We start from the raw sequence: 21,067 nt of genomic DNA on the forward strand, positions 1-21,067 counted from the left end.
CAGCAATGGGTGCAAGTTAACAAAGATTAATATATTTATTAGAAGGAGTGTCCATAAACATTTCTACTGTACATATTATTCCAAGTAAAGTAACACAAAAGTAGTGCCAGGTTCACACTACATGATTTTAGCCCAGTTTTTCAGTCTCTGACAGTTTTTCATTGGTCGACATCAAAAACTTTGCTTAGAAGCAATTCAACTACCTTAGTGCACCATTTGTTATGCTAGATATCTGCCCCAGTCTGTGACTGGGAGTTATGGAGAAAGAGAATTATGCATCCAAAACACATCTCTCTAAAGGGAGCTCTGAAGTGAGCCCTTTATAAATGGGGTGAATGGAGCTAAAAGCCAAAAACTAGAAAAATATTAATGAACTACTTGATCTAAATGTTTATTTAATTGTAGAAAGTAGAATAATGTATTTTACTAAAAAAAAAGCATAGAAAGTGTGCCTGAATATTTCAGTTTTTCTACAGAAAAAAAAAGATTTTACACTGTAAAGCACTAGCATTACTGCTAGTGTGATCTGATTGGTTGGCAACCTGATCCTGGAGCTACAGGTAGTTTAAAACAAGTTTAAAGTTTATTAACAAGTTTATTTCTGAAAAATGTGCTACAGTTCTGTTTTGAGGACTACAGTACAGTACAGTATAAAACTGATCAGACATTTATAAACTCTAATTTTATAATGGGCTAGGCGCTGCCACTATAATCAGGAGATCGCTGATTCAAATCCTGTTTATACAGCTTGCCATCAGCTGCCGGAGCCCCGAGACAGCACAGTTGGCCTTGCTCTCTCTCTGGATGAGTACAGTAGATAGCGCAGTAGATAATAAATCACTACAAAAGGGTGATGTGGATCAGCACAAGGCTGCGTCTGTGAGCTGATGTATCAGAACCGAGTCACTGCGCTTTCCTCCAAATGCGCTGCTCCATCAGCAGCAGTTCAAAAAGAGGCGGAGTCTGACTTCACATGTATCGGAGGAGGCATGTGCTAGTCTTTATTCTCCTGGTGTGTTGGGGCATCACTAGTGATAGGGGAAGTCCTAATTTAGTGAGTTGGGTAAATGGCTGTGTAAATAGGTGAGAAAATTGGATAAAAATTTGGATACAATTTTAAAAATTGTATTTTTTTAAAAGTCTTAATGAAGAAGCACTCATTTTTCTTTTCTTTTCTTTTCTTTTTTTTCATGTGGAGCATTTGATGTAAATGTGAACCTGGTTCACCATATGGGAGTTGAATTAGACACTCCTCTTCTCATTTGTTGCTTATAAAAATATATTCAGAGCAGTCTTTACTTACTTTATACATACTTTCCTAAGCTACTACTTAGTAAGTAACTACACTACTTATAGACTACTACACTTATATAGACTAATACATTTTATATAATATATGCAATTAATCTATCCATGTTTTTGATTTCTTTTTTTTTTCTCTCAACTACAGACATATTTTCAACCTAAAACAATGGAATCTAACTTGTCAATATATACAACTCTCCTGACTATGGAATCCTTGAACTTATTGCCGTCTGATGTTTTCCCAGCATTCATTTTTGGAACTCTCACATACTGCGCTATTCTTTTATTTAACATGACTGTGCTGCTAACTATTGCTTTGAACAGGAAACTCCACAAGCCGATGTATATTCTGTTGTTTAACCTGCCGATCAATGATATAATTGGCGCCACGTCCTTTTTTCCTCAGCTTGTTTCCAGTATATTGTCCAATAACAGGTCGATCACCTACTCTGCCTGTTTTGTGGAGGCGTTATTAACACACCTGTATGGAGCCGGGTCACTGCTCATTCTCACTGCTATGGCGTACGACCGATATATTGCCATTTGTTGTCCACTGAAATATAACACCCTCATGTCTTCAAATAACCTGCTGAAAATAGTAGTGAGCATATGGACCTTAGATATAACTATCATTGGGTTACTGCTAGCACTTTCCTTTCGCAGGGAAATCTGTTTCACTAATGTAGTGGATATGTACTGTAATAATCCCTCTTTAGTGAGGCTCATATGTGGAGATACGCAGTTTAATAACATTTATGGTCTGTTTACAATAGCTTTATTCCAAGGACTGTCCCTACTGATAGTATTGTTCACATACGTCCAAATCTTAATCACTGTTGTTGCTAAAAGGCAAACTGATGCTAAAAGTAAAGCCATTCAGACCTGTGGTACTCATCTTATTGTTTTCTTGTGTTTGGAATTTAATGCATTCTTTGCTTTAGTTGCTCACAGGTTTCAAAGTGTTTCTCCTTATCTAAGAAGAGCTTTCGGAGTTTCAGTGATGGTATTTCCTCCTTTTCTGAATCCGCTCATATACGGGCTGAAAACACAGGAAATACGGAAAAACATATTCGCCTTCTATAAAAAGAGGAAGGTATTCGTGAAATAATATGTATCAATTAGTGTGATTTTTATGACTTTTTTCTGATTTCTGTAACTTTTATCAACCCAATTACAGTACGTATAAAGGATATACAAGGTTTTTCATTTACAGGACATTTTTTGTTGGAATTTGAAACAGTTTCTTCACTGTTTTACATTTTTTTTTCTTTATTTTTGTTGTTGTTCTTGTTCTTGTTATTAAATATGATGTATTTTAAAGAAATGTCTCTCGTTTTTTTTTTTCATTCTAAAATAATTGTGAAGAAAAAAGTTTGAGGAACGAGTTTTGTATTACCTGCTGTTTTGTTTATAACTATAACTATAACTATTTTTAACTTATTTTATTTTAAAACATGTTTATGGTCCAAAAAAACAATGGATTAACCTTTCTATGATTGTGTGATTTCTAATGGATTAAGTTCAATTAAGCAGAGATACAGCAACTTGGGAACACAGGTGGTTTAATAATAATTTATATCAACATATAATTTTCAAATAGTTGATACTGTACTTTCAAATAGGATGAAAACAATGCATTTCAGTTATAATATATAAAAACATGAGATTTCTTTCACAAAAGAATTAAAACAAATAGTACTTTTGTCCTTGATTCTCCTTGTATTGTTATTATATTGTTATTAACACCATATTAAACACTAATACTTAATTCAGATAATGGAAAATTTGTTATAAACTTCTAGGTACTACTTTAAAATAAGACTACCCTTATAAAGAGTTTATGAATGGTTTATAAATTAAAGTATTAAACAGTATTGATTAGGTTGTAAAGGCCTTAAAACCATTGATAAGCAATTTGATACAACACATCCATTGATAACACAACTGTGATCCGTTGTTTGCTTAGTCATTTAATTCAACATAGTTATTTGTAGTAATTTATAGTAAATAATTAAACATACTTAAAATATATGAATTTTACAGGTTGATTACATGCTGATTGATGGAAAACACAAAGTAAGATCAGTATCTAGAAATATATGAGATTTGACCGTTTAAATGTTTAAGTGTGGAATCACTATTTGTTATTAAAACATTTTTTTAGCTCACTGTTGCCCTTTTTATTGATGTGTTGTTATGTATTTATTAACTGTTTATTATTATGTTTTAAAGTATTTGCGACCTAATTAATAGCCTTTAATATAGTTCCTGGACTTCTGAGTCTGAATTGAGATTTCCCATTGAAATAAAGAGTGTAGTCCAGGACTAGGCCTAGTACCTGTTTGGGGAATCAGCCCTTAGTCCTAAATGCCTGCTTGATGTTTCTTTAGGCCTGGCCAAGTACAGCTCTGTACAACATAAAGAGATCACTTCAGTTTCTGAATCAGATTCTCTGATTTGGCTATTTATAGGTTTATGTTTGAGTAAAATGAACATTGTTGTTTTATTCTATAAACTACAGACAACATTTCTCCCAAATTACAAATAAAATTATTCTCATTTAGAGAATAACCCTGGTTGGTTTTTAATCACAGGTTTTTTTTTTCCATGCATCTTGGCATCATGTTCCCTTTCTCCACCAGTCTTACACACTGCTTGGGCTCATGTTATTTTTTTTAGGGCCTGATCTAAGCTCTAATAGAACTACAACGCTAACAGTGCTCCCTTATGATTAATAATAATAATAATAATAATAAAAACGAATAAACAAACAGAGTGTCTTCGTGCTATACTATATTTGGCTGCTGTATAAAATGATGTATCAGGAGAGTTATGGTTGCATTATAATAAACTTTTTCCCCAAACTCTCCTGAGAAAATATATATTTAAACCCCTTGCTGCACAGCCAGCATTCTGAGAGGTATAAAGTGCATGCATTTAGTGAAGAAGAAGTTTAGATAGGCTGTGTGGTCTTGCAGAATAATGCTGTATAGAATTAACCTGCAGTGAAAACGTCTGAAGCTTTTCTACAATGGCAGATATTATTCCAGATATTAGACGTCTAGGTTCAGATGGTGAGTTTTAGATTATATTAACATATGTTATCATGTTTTTTTATTGATTTAATCGTAAAGTATAGATATTTTTGCATTGCATTTCTACTAGTGCACCTGCATTCTATGTTTTATTTATTTATATATTTAATTAATATCTTTATTTAAGTAAGAAATCTCATCTGTCATCATCATATCTTATTGTTACAGGTAAAATAATTGATTGTCATGAGAAGAAATGCAATTTAGTACTTGTATATATTTATCCATATATTTATCAACATATGCACAACCTGTTTAGTGCCCAAATTGGTTAAAAAAAATGGCTCATATTCATTTTATATGTATTCAACTTCAGGTATAGCAGTGTTTCTATGATATATCTTGGCAATACATTAATTCAGTCATTCAGTAATTAAGATTAAGATTTCTCAATGAGCTTGTTTTTGATTGTAGAACATCCTTATTTTATGTTTTCCTTTCTTTCTTTTTTGATAAAAAAAAATAAAAAAAAACATTTTTGTATCATTACTAGTTTAATGTGTAATATGGGTAGAAAATGACCCACAAATATTTTCTATGTAACTTCATATATGTCTGAGTGTTTTTTTTTATGATTTATCTCAGCAATAATTAATGCAATAAATATTGCAAATATTAATTAAATAATTAATTCAGTATTTAATGTATTTCTCCAATAACATGTTTTTGATTATCACACATCCTTATTTTATATTTTTTTCTTTTTACTTTTTAAATAAAAGCCCTGTTTTGTATCGCTACCCCTCTAATGCACAACATAGGTCAAAAATGGCCTATTTATATTTTCTATGTAACTTCATGTGTGTGTAAACCTGATGCAGAAATACAAAAGCTGCTTCTTCATGAATAAGAAAATAAAATCAAAATGAAGATTAATGTGTGCATTAAAAGGGTATTGATACAAAAAAGGCTTTTATTAAAAAAAAAGTAAGACAAGATGCATGATGATCAAAAACAAGTTACTTGAGAAATACCTTAAATTCTGAATGACTGAATTAATTTATTGCTAAGATATTTCATAGAAACCTTCATCCATACATGAAGTTACATAAAAAAAACGAATACAGCTTATTTTTTTTTTTACACAGGTTGTGCATTAGAAGGGTAGTGATACAAAAAATGATTTTATTCAAAAAATTAAATAAGTATGTATGATGATCAAAAACAAGTTGCTTGAGGAATACCTTGAGTACTGAATGAGTGTATTAATGTATTGCTATGATATATCATGAGAATATTGTCATTTTGAGCATTTTTATTTGCAGAAAATGAGAAATGGCTGAAATAACAACAACAAAAAAAAAGATGCAGAGCTTTCAGACCTCGAATAATGTTTTAAGAGTTCGGAAATAATCAATATTTGGTGGAATAACCCTGTTTTTTTAATCACAGTTTTATTTTTTTGCATCTCGGCATCATGTTCTCCTCCACCAGTCTTACACACTGCTTTTGGATAACTTTATGATCATCCATCTTCCTCTTATTTTATTTCCAGACCTGTATATATGTGAGCAGACAGTTTTCTGTGATAAATAAATGAGTTAACTTGATGAAACGTATTATAATCGACTTACTTTTCTTTTTCCAGGCCAAAGAAGAATCTAAGAATGAATGATATCTCGAATGTTTCATCAATTCTGGATCTACAAGGTTATGATTTGCCTCCAGGAACCGTCATCCCTGCTTTTATATTTGCAACTTTAGGATATATTTTCATTGTTTTCTGCAACCTTCTGCTTTTGTCTACTATCCTACTGAATAAGAGCCTTCATGAGCCGATGCATATTTTACTGTTAAATCTGCCTATTAATGACCTTATCGGTTCTACAGCTCTGTTTCCACACATTATCAAGGAACTTCTATGGGATACCAGAACCATCCCCTTTTCAACATGTGTAACTCAAGCTTTCTTTATTCATATTTACATAACCGGTGCTGTTTTTATTTTAACTGCTATGGCGTATGACAGATATGTGGCTATATGTCGACCTATGAGATATAATACAATTATGAATAATTCACATCTAATGAAAATCATCTCTTATTTCTGGGTCACTAATATTCTAATGATAGCCGTTCTCTTTATACTTTTACTGCGTTTACCGCGGTGCAGATCACTACTGACTCACACTTACTGCGATCACCCCTCACTACTCCAGCTGATCTGTGTAAACACCACCATTAATAACATCTACGGACTGATGACTGTAGCAGTGTGTCAGACCTTAAGTGTGAGTTTAATCCTCTTTACTTATATACAGATCCTTATAGCTTGTTTCAGAAATAAAAGATCAGACACACGAAGCAAAGCTCTCCAAACCTGCGCCACACACTTAATAGTCTTCATCACTTTTGAGTGTTTGGGCCTTTTCACCATCATTTCCTACAGACTGACGGATATTTCTCCTCATTTCAGAAGATTCTGCGGCGTAATCGCTATGATCGTACCTCCAACATTAAACCCTCTGGTTTACGGCTTAAAAACGAAAGAAATCAGAATTAAAGCTTTCAAATTCCTCCAAGAAAAGATTAATCCATTAAATAAAATAAATGTTCTGTTCCTTTAAAAAATAAAATAAATGCCTGGAACTGTAATGTGTGAAAATAAAAGGCAGGCAGGGTTTTTTTTCTGTCTATGAGAAAAGAAATGTCTCCATCTTCTGGGCATTAGACTCTCACATCTTTATGTTTTATATTTATTTATATTATTTTTTTTTTTATAAATTTTTCATTTTTATAATATATTTATATTAAAATAAAAAACGATGTACGTATATATGTGGTGCTGTGTTATGCATTGTTTTAAAAATGTTTTATTTTTATTATTATTATTTATTTGATCAGATTTTGTTTTTTATTTATTGACTTTTTATTTTTTTACGTTATTTATTTATTCATTTATGTTTATTTTTTAGAAATTTTTGAATTTTTGAATATTCCTAAATATTCCTGTATTTTTTTTTTAATTGTTGGTCGACATGCGCTATCTTTTAACCATGCTTTATATATGCATAAAGTTGTATTGAGATGTACTGTTGTGTAATTAAAGGTGTAATACTATGAAATAATATTCAAAATCCAGTATATTTATGAGTACGCCCATTCCTATTCCCAAGACTCAATGTTATGGCAAAACATAAAAAAAAAAAAATAAATAAATAAAATCAATATGTAACTAATAATAGATAAAAAAAGACACTCAAAAAAAGGATTTAAAAAAAAAGTTTACTGAAATAGATGCTGCAACAAAAAAAAATAATAATAAATAAATACATTTATGTTGCTGTGTTATGCACGTCATTATTATTTCTAGATTTAAAGTTTATTATATTTTTATCTTTCAGATCTTTTTTTTCTACAATGGAAAATAAATCTTATTTTGTTCTTTTTTCCTTTTTAATTTTTTTTAATTTATTTCTGTATTTTTTTAAGGAGCAAAGTTCACTTGTTCACTTTTTGCTGGTTTTAGATTATTCATGCCAAAAATTATATTTTTTAAGAATTCTTGTTATTTCTGTGATTAATGTTCTGTTCCTTTAAATATCATGGAAATGCCTGGAACTGTAATGTGTGAAAATAAAAGGCAGGCAGGGTTTTTTCTGTCTATGAGAAAAGAAATGTCTCCATCTTCTGGGCATTAGACTCTCACATCTTTATGTTTTATATTTAAATAATTAAATATTTTATGACTACTGTTCATATAATCTTACCTTAGATTTAATGTCATTATGGCATTTCTCAAAAAAAAAATAAAAAATGTAAGAAATTGATTCTCATTATTTTTTTATATAGTTAAAAGAAAATAAAAAAATAGTGACAACAATTTTGAAATTGCTCAAAAAACATTTGATGAACCGAAGAAATGGCTTTCACTTATTCAGTTATGGATAGATTTGGTGGAGTCAGACCAAAAATTCTATTTCTAAAGAATTGTATCACTGATTTAACATTTTCAGACCATAAATGGCTGGATTTAAATATATTTGGGGGGAAAACATGTGAACATCAATTAAACATTTAAAAGGCTCTTCACTCTTATGTATGTCTGTTAAAAAATGCTTTTAATGGAATCAATTGTAGTTTTTCTATAGCATTGATCAAAAAACTTTGTAAGCATCTTGATTTTAGGATTTTAAGGAATTCTATGAATCAGAAAAGCAAATTTTGAAATAATATACATTTGCTCAAAACACAAAAGCTCAAAAAAATTGATTTCATCTTGATTTTAGGATGGCATGCAAATATAAGTCGTTTCTCTCAATAAAACTGAAGAAATAACTTTACATGTTCAGTTTTTAATAGTTTTAGATAACTAATTGAAAGATGCAGTTAACTTGGAAATCTATAAATCAGAAAAAGCAAATATACATATGCTTAAAGCTAAAAAAAACAATGTAAGCACCTTTATTTTAGTATTTTAGGAAATATATGAATCAAAACAGCAGAAGAAGTTAGAATATTATACACATGCTAAAAGCTTAAAAGCTCAAAAAACAATGTAAGCACCTTTATTTTAGGAAATCTATGAATACATTTGAAATATGCATATAATAATTAAAGCACAAAAGCTAGTATTAAGTATTAAGTATTAAAATTAAAAGCACAAAAAAACAATCTAAGCACCTTAATTTTAGTATTAAGATTAAAAGCACAAAAAACAATGTAAACATCTTAATTTTAAGACGGCATGTTTTTTTTTTTTTAGATTTCTATGAATCACATAGTAGTTATGGCCTTCACTTGTTCACTTTTGGCTGGTTTTAGTTTATTCATGCCAAAAATTCTATTTTTTAAGAATTTCATCTTCGATTTGACGTCTTTGGTTTTGAGTCCGTAGATGACGGGGTTTAAACAGTTGGGCACGATCACGTACACCAATCCCATGATCCTCTGGACTGTAGGGGGGGTGTTGGGAAATCTGTGCAGTAGAACGACAGCAGAGCTGGAAATCTCGTAGATTAAAAACACGGCCAGGTGAGTGCCGCAGGTGTGCCAGGCTTTGGATTTGGATTCGGAGTCTTTGGTTTTACAGCAGGTTATTATGATGCAGGTGTAGGAAAAGATGACAGAGAACAGACCGACACCGTGGAAGAACCCGGTTATAAACAGGCCGTAGACGTTGTTCACCGTGATGTCGGTGGCGCAGGTCACTCTTAATATGCTCACGTTGTCGCAGTAATAGCTGGGCAGGTCTTTTCTGCAGAACGGATGCCGTAAAGTCAGGCAAAACAGGATAAAACACAGGAAACAGGTGGTGAGCCAAGAAAAAGCTATAAGACCTAATAAAAAAGTCTTGGACATGATTGCATGATATCTTAACGGATGACAAATGGCGATATATCGATCAAAAGCCATGACAGAAAGGATGAGCAGCGTGGTGCCACCATACAGGTGGAGGAACCAGGCCTGAAGGATGCATTCTGGGAATGTGACAAGGCCATACTCAAACATAATATTAAAAATAGACCTTGGGACCATGGCGCTGATCCCGAATATATCATTCAGAGAGAGATTACACAGCAGTATATACATGGGCTCATGCATCGCCCGGTTAAATATCACCGTGACGATTATCAGTAAATTACTCACCACTGCAAATATATAAGCAGGGAGAGCGATAATCACAGTTATGTACGCAATTTCACCAGATAAATTCATGCTTTTCAGAACAAAGACTGTGTTCAGATCATAAATCGTGTCTTTAGTCTCATTCGCCATTTGTTTGAATGCTTTTCTTCTTCAGTGACCAATTCAGTCAATCAACTCCACCTGAAAAAAAGAATAAAAAAAATATATATATATATTAGACCAAAGGTTTTTAAGAATAACTTAAAATGACAGTTCAAGTAAATTCTGCAGCATATATTTGAATCTTCATGAAGGAAAGAATCAAAGTTAGTTCTTCTATTGCGTTGTTTAAAAATAAAAAAAATAAAAAAATGTTGTAAGCATCATGATTTTAGAATTTTAGAAAATCTATAAATCAGAAAATCAGTAGAATTGAAAATATAATTTATATGCCCCCCAAAAAAGGCAACCAGTCAACCTATGTATGTATATAGTGCTAAAATCATATTTGTTAAAATTAAAAATTAAAAAAAATAAGTGCTATATACAAGAATATTATTTTTTAAACTGAATTCTAACTTAAATGTTGTATATGTTGCATATAATCATGCTGCACATTAATTTTTGGCTTAAAAATACCAGAAGTTAAAATATCATACATACGCTCAAAGCGCAAAAGTAAAAAAAAAAAAAAAAGTGGTAAGCACCTTGATTTTAGGAAATATATGAATCAGAAGTTGAAATATCATAAATTATGCACAAAACTCAAGAAGCCATGTAAGCATATTGATTTAGGATTTTAGGAACATAAGAAAATAAGAAAAAAGTGCTACATAAAAGAACATTTTATTTCTAAACTGAATTCTAACCTAAATGTTTGTATGTTGCATATAATCATGCTGCACATTAATATTTGGCTCATTAGTGGCAGAAGTTAAAATGTCATGCATTATGCTCAAAGCACAAAAGCATCTTGTTTTTAGGATTTTAGGAAATCTAAAAATTTTAAAACAGGCAACCAGTAAACCTATCTATGTATATAGTACTGAAAACATATTTGTAAAAATTAGAAATTAAGAAAAAAGTGCTATTTACAAGAACATTAATTTCTAAACTGAATTCTAACCTGAGTGCTGCATGAATTGCATATAATCATGCTGCACATTAATATTTGGCTCATTAGCACTAGAAGTTAAAATATCATACATATGCTCAAAGTGCAAAAGTTAAAAAAATTGATATAAATTTGATATAATTTGATATAAAACTTGAAATATAATACACTATGGTAAAAAAATTAAGTTTAAGTTTAAGTTTAAGGATTTGTTTTAGGATTTGTTTTAGGATTGTAGGAAATCTGAAAAAAAAAAACTAAACAGTGCCAGAAGTCAAAAAGTAAAAAATAGCTTGCAATGATCTTGATTTTAAGATTTTAGGAAATCTATGAATCATAAAAGCAGCAGAGTTTGAAATATAATTTATATGCTCAAAGCTCAAAAGCTCAAAAAAGGCAACCAGTCAACGTATGTATATAGAGCTAAAAAACATATTAATTTAAAATATCATACATATGCTCAAAGGTCAAAAGTTCAAAAAAAACAATGTAAGCATCTTGATTTTAGGAAATCTATATATCAGTAAAATAAGAAATAAGTGCTATTTACAAGAACATTCATTTCTAAACTGAATTCTAACCTGAATGTTGCATATATCAAGCAGATCAGGAGCTCAAAACACACTTACAACCAATGCTGTAATACTAATAATCTCCTTCAGTCCTTCAAGCTTTTCATAAACCCTCAGATAAATTCTCAGAAGAGAATTAACCCTTTTGGGATTAATGAGTCCTTTAGTCTATCTCTACACCTTCTGATAAATGTGTTAAACAACCACATTAAAATAAAGCTCCTTTATAAGGGTTTATAAAAAATAATATTGGTACCACTTTTAAATAAGACTACCTTTATAAAGGGTTTATAAATGGTTTACAATTAGTTTATTAATGGTTACTAATTAGGTTGTAAATGCCTTAAAAATCATTACTAATCAGTTATAACACATAATTAGAAAGGAAACAATATAGATGGCTGTGTAATATAGTTCACTATTTGGTAAACAACAGGTCATTGTTGCCCTTTCTACGTATGTGTTATAACTGATTATTAATGATTTTTAAGGCATTTACAACCTAATTAGTAACCATTAATAAACTCATTGTAAACCATGTATAAACCCTTTATAAAGGTAGTCTTATTTTAAAGTGGTACCATAATATTACTAAGATTTCATTTTGGGCCAAAAGTTTTACTCAAAAAAAAAAAAAAAAATCCCTAACCCTGCCTTTAGAAGTTTAGGAGTCAAAAGGAAAAAGTTAAAAATGTAATGTTGCCAAATTCAAAACAGAAAACACATATCAAATATGCATATATTTTTAAATATACTTGTTTAGTTTACGACCATATTTTTCAGACTATTAGGCTCACTTAAAATACTTAAATTTATATACTGCAGGAGTATTTAGCTAAGCGCTAGCCATTCAGCTGTTCATAAGGGAGAATTATTGTCTTGTAATCTGCTTCTAAGTCCGGCTAGCACTGCTGAAGCATCATTAGCATTATTCGCTAAGTGCTAGCCATTTAGCTGTTCTGAGGTGAATATATCGGACTGTAGTCTGTAGCGTGTTAACCGTGTTAAAACAAGCTATATGGGACAAACCGCTAGCTGATATCACCCTGGTTTACTGGAACACTCAGGTTGGGCGGCAGTTAAGCTGTATTAGCGGTTAGCAGCTTATGCTAATGCTAATTCTCCAGCCTTAATGGAAATCTGTAAATCTAAGCTTACTGTAAATAAACAGAAGCAATTTACTCACACAAAGAAACAGTTTTCAGGAGAGAAATCTGTGTAGATTAACATCCAGCACTTCTTTGACTTTTTTATCAATAAAATAGACGTTTATTGATAGTGTGCAATCATTTACTTATGGAATTTGCCAACCTTTTCAGTACTCATCTACATAAAAAAAAATAAGTCACCATCAATGTAGGTTGATGGATTGATTGATTGATTGATTAATTGAATAATTTGATTGAAATAAGCACTAAAGGGAGAGTTAGTGACGTGTTACCAACACATGATGTTTAGCGACTGTTTAAAATGTGTTGAATTTAGCTGTTTTCCTGTTTTTCACTTTATTTAAAGAGTCTAAACTAATTCCTGTAGATTTTAACCTAACAAAGGACTAAAGATGTAAGAGATCAACAACGAACCATCTCAGCAAACCTCATTATATTTACTGTATTTTAGAGCTGCTTCTGATACCAGTCAGTAAAGTGAGTTTAACTGAATTAAGCTGTTTAAGGTATAGGCTCAAGATCAGGACCAGGGTTAGAAATAATGACATTTAAGGGGAATCTTTTTACAGTTGTGTTCGAAATTATTTAACCGCCACTGCAGTAAAGAGTTTTAGCAATTCCTCTTGGGAAAAGGCCTTCAGCTCTTTAGTATTTATTCGGGCTTGTGTGTTGCAACTGCCTTCTTTATGTTCATGGTTCCTTCGTGCAGTGGTACAGAATACTGAATGTACCCTTTGGCTGGGTAAATGGTACAAATCTGTACTTATTGCTGTTAGGAATGACTTTGTACTTCAGAGGGAACAAATCTGACCCTGTAAAGACCAATATTGTGAGTGTACCTTTGAGTACAAAAAAGTACTTATATCGTACCTCTGTTTTTTAGAGTGCACTGTAAAAAATGTCAGTGAAAATTACAGTGAAAAACTGTGAAATGGCAACAGAATTAAACCGTAAAGCAAGAAGAGGCTTATTGTTGTAGAATAAACAGTGAAGTACCATAAATTAAAAAACTGTCAAAAATGTTATTTTTAATTGTTTTACCATATGAAATATACACTGTAAAAAAAAACCCGTAAAAAAAATTACTGTTAAATACTGGCAGCTGTGGTTGCCAGAATTTCACCCTAAAATTAAAATAAACGGTTGCCAAGAATTATACTGTAATATCTTCTACATGGCAACCATTTTAAAATTCTGGCAACCACAGCTGCCAGTATTTTACCATAAATTATACGTTTTTTTTTTAACAGTGTAACAAACTATATATATTTTAATATATAGTTTTATAATATAAAGTTTTTGAGCAATATTCAGTTGATGATAATGTTTATAATCTTAATAATCTTTACTGGCACAAAAATAATGGGTACAAAAAGGGACTTTTACTGAAAGGTACTTTTTTTGTAACTCAATATAAGGTACAGCCCCAGAGACAAGCTTTATACTCTTTTAAGTACAAATTTGTACTTACTTTTCTTAGTGTGCATGGTGGAGATTCTTCCTTGTACCTGAAGAAACGAAACAGCCCCAGAGCATGACTGACCCGCCACCATGCTTTACAGTAGGAAAGGTGTTCTTTTCTGTATAAGACTTCATCCCCCAGACATATCCATGAGCCATAAGCTCAAATAGTTTATGGTATGTCAGAGAACAGCAACCCAAAACCTGTCTTCTTATACTTTAGAGTCAGCAGGGGTGTGTGCTTTAGAGATCAGGCATGAAGGCCTTCTCCACATCATCTACAGGTGCTTTCAATGCCTGATTAAAAACACCTGCTGATAATCTTGATTAGTAGGGAGTTGAATAATTTTGTCAATGAGGAGATCACAAAAAAGTGATATATATTTTTTTTTCTATAACTGACAGCAGATGGCAGTATGATGTAAACTATTAGAGTCTGTTTATTCTACTGATAGGATAAAAAATGCATTTGATCTCATTTAAGAGAAATAACTACAGTTCCTACAGCTGCCAGCAGAGGGTAAAAGCAGCCATGCACTTTTTCACTATTAGACTCAAAATCCCAGAATTCAAACCTGTGTGAATGTAAATCAAGGGTCAATGAGCTTACCATACAAAATTTGTGTTCCAATAATTATAATCAGTGCTAAAGGTGTTTAAATCAATAAAACACAACTAGGGTGTTTAAATGTATGTACCTGCATAGTTTAGTTTGAAGAATTATTGCACACTTTCTGTGAATCCTATAAAATTAATTTCACTTCTCAAATATCACTTTATTCATCTGACATATGATATCCTCCTGAGACCCGGACATTTGCTTGGTTTGCATTTTAAAATTATCCATGCCATCTGGGATCAGAAGGACCGAATTATTCCAAAAATAAAAAGCTTTCTATGAATATACGTAATAAGTTTCAAACAAAAAAAATCAACAAGAATTTTTACCTGGACTGGCTGTAGAAACTTTTTGAGTGGGATTCCCACCAACTTGATTTCAATCATTTAAGCATTATGTTGTCATGTAACCTCTAGATGGTTCTGGAGTCCCCCCATATAAGGCCAAAGGCTCTACTTAAAAAAAGAAGAAGAAAGTATTGTGCTGCAGAGAAGCAGAAATGTGATGTCCACGTATGAGGACACAGGTTCTCAAGAGGATATACAGTATTTAACTGATAGATAGATAGATAGATAGATAGATAGATAGATAGATAGATAGATAGATAGATAGATAGATAGATAGATAGATAGATAGATAGATAGATAGATAGATAGATAGATAGATAGATAGATAGATAGATAGATAGATAGATACTTTATTTATCCTGAAGGAAATTTAGGCATTGGTGATCCCAACAACCAATGATTTATAAAGAAAAATCACGAAAATTTTCAGTGGTGCCCAATTTTTATAACACTGTACTGTGGCGTGAGGAGGTGGGGGAATCGTGGGTCCGCCCCACGCCGGAGAACATAGCCCAATGGGGCGGTGCCTGCATTCTCCACCACTGTGGTAGGCCCCTGGGGTTAGGGGCGTGACCACTGTGACCCGGAAGGAGGAAGCACACAGAGAACACAGACACGGGGAGTAAATGAAACTCAAAGCATACCTTTATTCGGCTTTTAACGCCCTCCACCACACCCAAAAACAACTCAAAAGAACATAGCCCAGCCCAATGGGGCTCTAAAGTCTGTAGAACTACTTTTAAAGTGCTGACTATGAGTCCACGCAGCCTCAGCCCTCCGCTCCCCAGTCAAAGTTCTCAAATGATGGCGGAGGCTGAGTATATATGCCTGTCTCAACTGGCGGCTCAATCAGCCCTCATGCGGGCCAGCTGAGACAGGCATGGCTTTGCGCTCTGGCGTGGGGCGGACCCACAACTCCCCCGCCTCCTCACGCCACAGTACATAATATGTATTTTTAAGGACACTTCTCATTTTTTTCTCTTTTTTGGTGCCCTGGTCTTGTTGCTTCCTTGTCTTTTACATTGCACACCATATTAAATATATCCTTTTCAGAGCAAAGGCCTTGAACACTTTTATGAAAAACAGTGACCGTTTTCCTAAAATACCCCATCAGAGTCTAATCCCATCAGGCTAATCCCAGAGGCTTGTTAAACATTAATCTCACCTGACAACGATCTGTGTACTGTAACAACCAGATCACTATTGCACTTTGTTTCTTTAGTCATTCATTAGGTTAATGAGAGTGGTTTGTTTATGATGGTAAAGTGTGTCGAGGGGGTTCCTGCCAGTTCTCCCAGTAGGACTGTAAGTCAGGATAATGACTCTTATGGGAAAATGTGACAGTATTCTGCCGTAAGGCTACCTTCATACATCAGGTAAAAGGCCCAAATCTATTCCAATTAATTTGTTAATTTTCTAATTTTCTTTAAAGAAAATAGAAAGAAAAAAAACTTAATATAACTTACATATGACCTTCACTCACCCATTCGAACAATTGATTGTTTTTAAATCACCTCCATGATCACAGGTATATAATAATAGCAGCAGCTAGGCATGCTGGGACTGCTTCTACAAACATTAGTGAAAGAATGGGCCTCTTTCAGGAGCTCAGTGCACCTGAAATAACAAAAAAAAGATGCAGAGCTTTCAGACCTCAAATAATGCAAAGAAAACAACAAGTTCATATTCATAAAGAGTTCAGAAATCAATATTTAATGGAATAACCCTGATGGTTTTTAATCACAGTTTTTTTTTTGTTGTTCATGCATCTTGCCATCATGTTCTCCTCCTCCACCAGTCTTACACACTGCTTTTGGATAACTTTATGCTGCTTTACACCTGGTGCAAAAAAATAATTCAAGCAGTTCAGTTTGGTGGTTTGATGGTTTGTGATCATCCATCTTCTTCTTGATTATATTCCAGAGGTTTTCAATTTGGTAAAACCAAAGAAACTCATCATTTCCAAGTGCTAAATATTTTTTTCCAGAGCTGTACATATTTCAGATTTTGCACTTGGTTTATGAGGTTTGGCATGCTAACTCCCAAACTACAACTGCACCACTGGGAATTTGGGCAGAGGCTGTAAAACAAAGCCTTAAAAATGTCAGGTAGAACAATGGCAGCAAGGTCAAACAAAGGACATGTCACAAGTAAAACCAAACAAACTTAGAGAAACTGAGGAAAGATTTTGTGTAAAAAAGAAACCTACGAAAGTCTGTGTGGCCTTATTTTAAGATCTCTTTTCTTTCTTTTGTGAGCCTTCTATTTTTTTTAGATCTTTTCGTCACGTTTTTGTCTTTTTTCTTTTTTCTTTTTAACCCACTGTTACCGGTCACCACATCTACAAAGGTGCGACAGAGAACTGAGGTTTGGCTGCGTCTGGTCAGTGCTGATTGCTGCAGGGAATTCTGGGACTTGGAGTTTTTTGGCCCAGATCCACCAGGTCTTCTACTGCAGCGTCCAAACCTTCTGCTGGTGGTTGGAGTTATAGGTTGCCTTCTTACAGAAGCGGTTAATTGTAAAAAGAAAAATGTAATTTTCTTGATGAACTGTACAATAAATAGCTAAACTAAAATCAAAATGCAATGGTAGTGTTTTTATTTATTTTGCAACAGGCAATGGCTGCATGGCTGCAGAATTAAACACGTGAATGATGCTTTAAGTGTCAAAATAAAAAGGCAAACGCAAAGGAAGATTAGCGCTCTCTGCTGGTGGTTTACTTATTCATTTTCCACTTTTCTTTTGCATTTTTAATTTACTCGGGATGGTTTGCTGGGAGAGGTAGGTCTGCAACTGGTGTGGTACTCATGGGATGGGGCTCCGAATGGCGAGTGTTTTTTTTATTTTTCATTCATTATTACAATTTTCATAGTGTAACGAGCAGGGCTATGCACTACATACTGCAGCTCATCCTTGTGTATGTGTTATGAGCAGGGGTGTATGCGCACAGTGGACCTGTGTAGCTAAGCTACGTATGGACATTGGTTGATGGATGACTGTTGTCACGGTTTTAATTAATCAGTGGTGCACCTATGTTTTCCTCCACCAAGCTAATAGCAATAAACTCGAAATTTATCTGAATACACCTCACTTCCACACCACCACACCCATTGCCGTAGATATATTTGTAAACTCATAAAATTGTTATTTTAACGGAGCAGGTGTAAGGCGTGAAAATAGACTCTTGGTAGGTTGTTCAGTTTAGTTCTCCAGCACTGAGACTGAAGCAGTATTAGCATTAGCCACTAACAACAGTGCTAAGCGTTAGCTCTTTGCCGTTCAGAGGTGAGTTTTATCCACATGTAGGTAGCTGCAAAGAAAGCAAGTTAATATTTATAAAGTTTTAAGAGTTCAGAAATTAATATTTGGTGGAATAACCCTGGTTTCAATCACAGTTTCCTCCACCAGTCTTACACACTGCTTTTGGATAACTTTATGCTGCTTTACTCCTTGTGCAAAAATTCCAGCAGTTCAGCTTGGCTTGATGGCTTTTGATCATCCATCTTCCTCTTGATTATTATCTGTTATCTTTTTGTCTATTTATCTATTATTTTGTTACCAAAAGTTCACACTGACACATCTTTATCACAATCATGGTTCTTTATAAGAACAAAAGTGGGTCCTCAATGTCATCACTGACAGAAAGCACATTGTACACATTTATATTTTGTATTAGTGTCGGTTTAAACCAATTCCAGGATCAGGTCCTTGGAGTTTATTTGCTAAGCTATTCTTAGCTAATGTCTTCAGAGACCTTTTTACATTATAATTACAATAGTAATTGTAATTGAGTCAATCATTAAATACAACATTGGCCAGTAAACAGGCAATTAATCTCACTAATCATTTACTAAAGCTGTTTGTTTCAGGAACCCAGAGGAACTTTGGGATTAATTAGACGCTCTTTGGCAAAATTAATGATTTTTATGTTTGCATACACAGCGCCTAATTAATCCCAAATCACCTTTTTGTGTTTTTTTGCAGATGCTTTTATATGTGTGATCGTCCTGACCGAGAGATCGAGATGAGAGAGATTAGATCAGAGGCTAGAGTAAGGCGGGATACTGAACTTTTGTAAGTAATATAACAAATATATTATTATATACTGTATATATACATATATTGCATGTTGTTGTATATTATGATTATGAAGAAACTGTACATTGTATGTCCATGTTGTTTTTTGTTTTTTTAAAAAAGGTTCTCAGACTGGTCTTCAGGAGCCTCTAGACAGTCCACAGTTTTGCTCTTTGTTGGGTTGAATGTGAATGGAGGAAAATTGTGGACCATCTGGGGGAGCTTGAGTATTCTACCAATATATTGTTGTCTCTAATATATCTATAACATATAACATGTTCTGTGGTGGCTATTTGTGGTGCTTTTGGAAGTGTCTTGCTCTTGATCTTACTGTAGATCTTGCTTGCGTGAAAGAGATCTGATCATACCATGCCATGATTACTGTAAAACATATATTGCATATATATTTTGTACATTTAAACTGGTTTGACGTAAAGTGGTTTGATGACTGGTTTGAGAACCACTGGTTTTCATAAAAACAAAAAAGTCCAAAGATTAAAAAAAAAACACAAGGTACTTATATACTGTAATAGCCAAAGTAATTGGTGTTTTTCTTTTCTTTTCTATTTTATTACTTTATCGTTGTAAAAGAAATATCATATATCTTTTCTTTCTTATTTCTCCAGGTATTCACAAGCTGCCCAAATGAACGTTTCAACTCTTTCAGCTCTTGTCAGCAATGGAACTGCTCCATCTGATAATGGTTTTTATCTGATTGCTTTTGATACGTTGGGTAACAAGAACTATCTGATATTAGCATTGGTGATTATCTACTTGATCACTCTGTTCTGTAATCTTGTACTGCTTTCGATGGTTTTAAAGCACCCCAGTCTACAGAATCCCAAGTTTCTTGCTGTTTGTAATCTTGCGGTGGTGGATATTTCTATAAGCAGTGTTATCGTTCCACAGATGGTCCCTGTGTTTGTGTTTAATCTCAATCACATTTCTTTTGGAACTTGTTTCTCTCAGATGTTCTTCATGCACTTTTTCAGTGATATGGAGTCTTTCTCATTGGCTCTCTTGGCTTACGATCGATTGGTGGCTATCTGCTTTCCTCTACGCTACCCCTATATCAACACTAATTTCAGGATGGTCCTTATTATTGGTGGTCTTTGGTTTCTGGTGTTTTTGCTTGAGATTTTTCCAGTAACTCTGGCCAGTAATCTTCTGTACTGTAGATCCAGAGTGGTTCAGAGCTGTTGTTGTGAACATGGACCAGTTTACGCTCTTGCTTGTGGAGATACTTCACTTAACAGGCAACTGGTAACTGCGAAGTCCCTGGTGGTCTTACTCGCCCCCCTGACTTTCATCGTTCTATCGTACATCATTGTCGTTTTCGCAGTGTTACGAATCGCATCCGTGGCTCAACGCTGGAAAGCTTTCAACACCTGCGTCACTCACCTGGCCCTGGTCTTCATTTATTACCTGCCTGTGATCATGGCTTACATAATGGCCAACCTGAACTTAGTTAAATCAGTCGATCTTTTCACAGCCGTTCTGACGGTGTGCGTCACGATTCCACCCATGCTGAACCCCATCATCTACAGCTTAAAGACCGAGGAACTGCTGGAGAAGCTGATAAAAACTTTTAAGCCGTCCAAAGTGACGACACAGCTGCAAAAACAGGAGGAAGTGAGGTGAAAAACGTTTTTTAGAGGACTTTCCACATCTTTTTTTTGTTTTGTTTTTTTTTGTTGGAAAAATCAAGAACTGTATTGCATTGTGTGTCTACAAAAAAAA

General features: G+C 33.5%; 4 protein-coding genes across 4 annotated transcripts; 3 read left to right on the forward strand and 1 right to left on the reverse strand.

Moving 5' to 3' along the window:
- Positions 1 to 1,456: 1,456 nt before the first annotated feature.
- Positions 1,457 to 2,724, forward strand: LOC103041638 (olfactory receptor 52K1-like). The gene has a single exon (XM_022687170.2). The coding sequence runs from the start codon at positions 1,472 to 1,474 to the stop codon at positions 2,411 to 2,413; it is 942 nt and encodes a 313-aa protein (XP_022542891.1). The 5' UTR covers positions 1,457 to 1,471; the 3' UTR covers positions 2,414 to 2,724.
- A 1,555-nt stretch (positions 2,725 to 4,279) lies between these two features.
- On the forward strand, positions 4,280 to 7,627 carry LOC103043790 (olfactory receptor 52Z1P-like). Its single transcript, XM_022687171.2, has 2 exons — positions 4,280 to 4,379; positions 5,989 to 7,627. The coding sequence occupies exon 2, from the start codon at positions 6,008 to 6,010 to the stop codon at positions 6,965 to 6,967; it is 960 nt and encodes a 319-aa protein (XP_022542892.2). The 5' UTR covers positions 4,280 to 4,379; positions 5,989 to 6,007; the 3' UTR covers positions 6,968 to 7,627.
- A 1,034-nt stretch (positions 7,628 to 8,661) lies between these two features.
- On the reverse strand, positions 8,662 to 11,725 carry LOC103042555 (olfactory receptor 24-like). The gene is made up of 2 exons (XM_007240804.4): positions 11,664 to 11,725; positions 8,662 to 10,169 (listed from the first exon to the last, which is right to left on the reverse strand). The coding sequence occupies exon 2, from the start codon at positions 10,116 to 10,118 to the stop codon at positions 9,117 to 9,119; it is 1,002 nt and encodes a 333-aa protein (XP_007240866.3). The 5' UTR covers positions 10,119 to 10,169; positions 11,664 to 11,725; the 3' UTR covers positions 8,662 to 9,116.
- Positions 11,726 to 19,274: 7,549 nt separating this feature from the next.
- Positions 19,275 to 21,020, forward strand: LOC103042858 (olfactory receptor 1361-like). Its single transcript, XM_015603524.3, has 2 exons — positions 19,275 to 19,324; positions 19,954 to 21,020. The coding sequence occupies exons 1-2, from the start codon at positions 19,275 to 19,277 to the stop codon at positions 20,966 to 20,968; spliced, it is 1,065 nt and encodes a 354-aa protein (XP_015459010.3). The 3' UTR covers positions 20,969 to 21,020.
- Positions 21,021 to 21,067: the final 47 nt, after the last annotated feature.

Source organism: Astyanax mexicanus, chromosome 18 (genome assembly GCF_023375975.1).
Source record: "Astyanax mexicanus isolate ESR-SI-001 chromosome 18, AstMex3_surface, whole genome shotgun sequence".
Classification (NCBI taxonomy): domain Eukaryota; kingdom Metazoa; phylum Chordata; class Actinopteri; order Characiformes; family Acestrorhamphidae; genus Astyanax; species Astyanax mexicanus.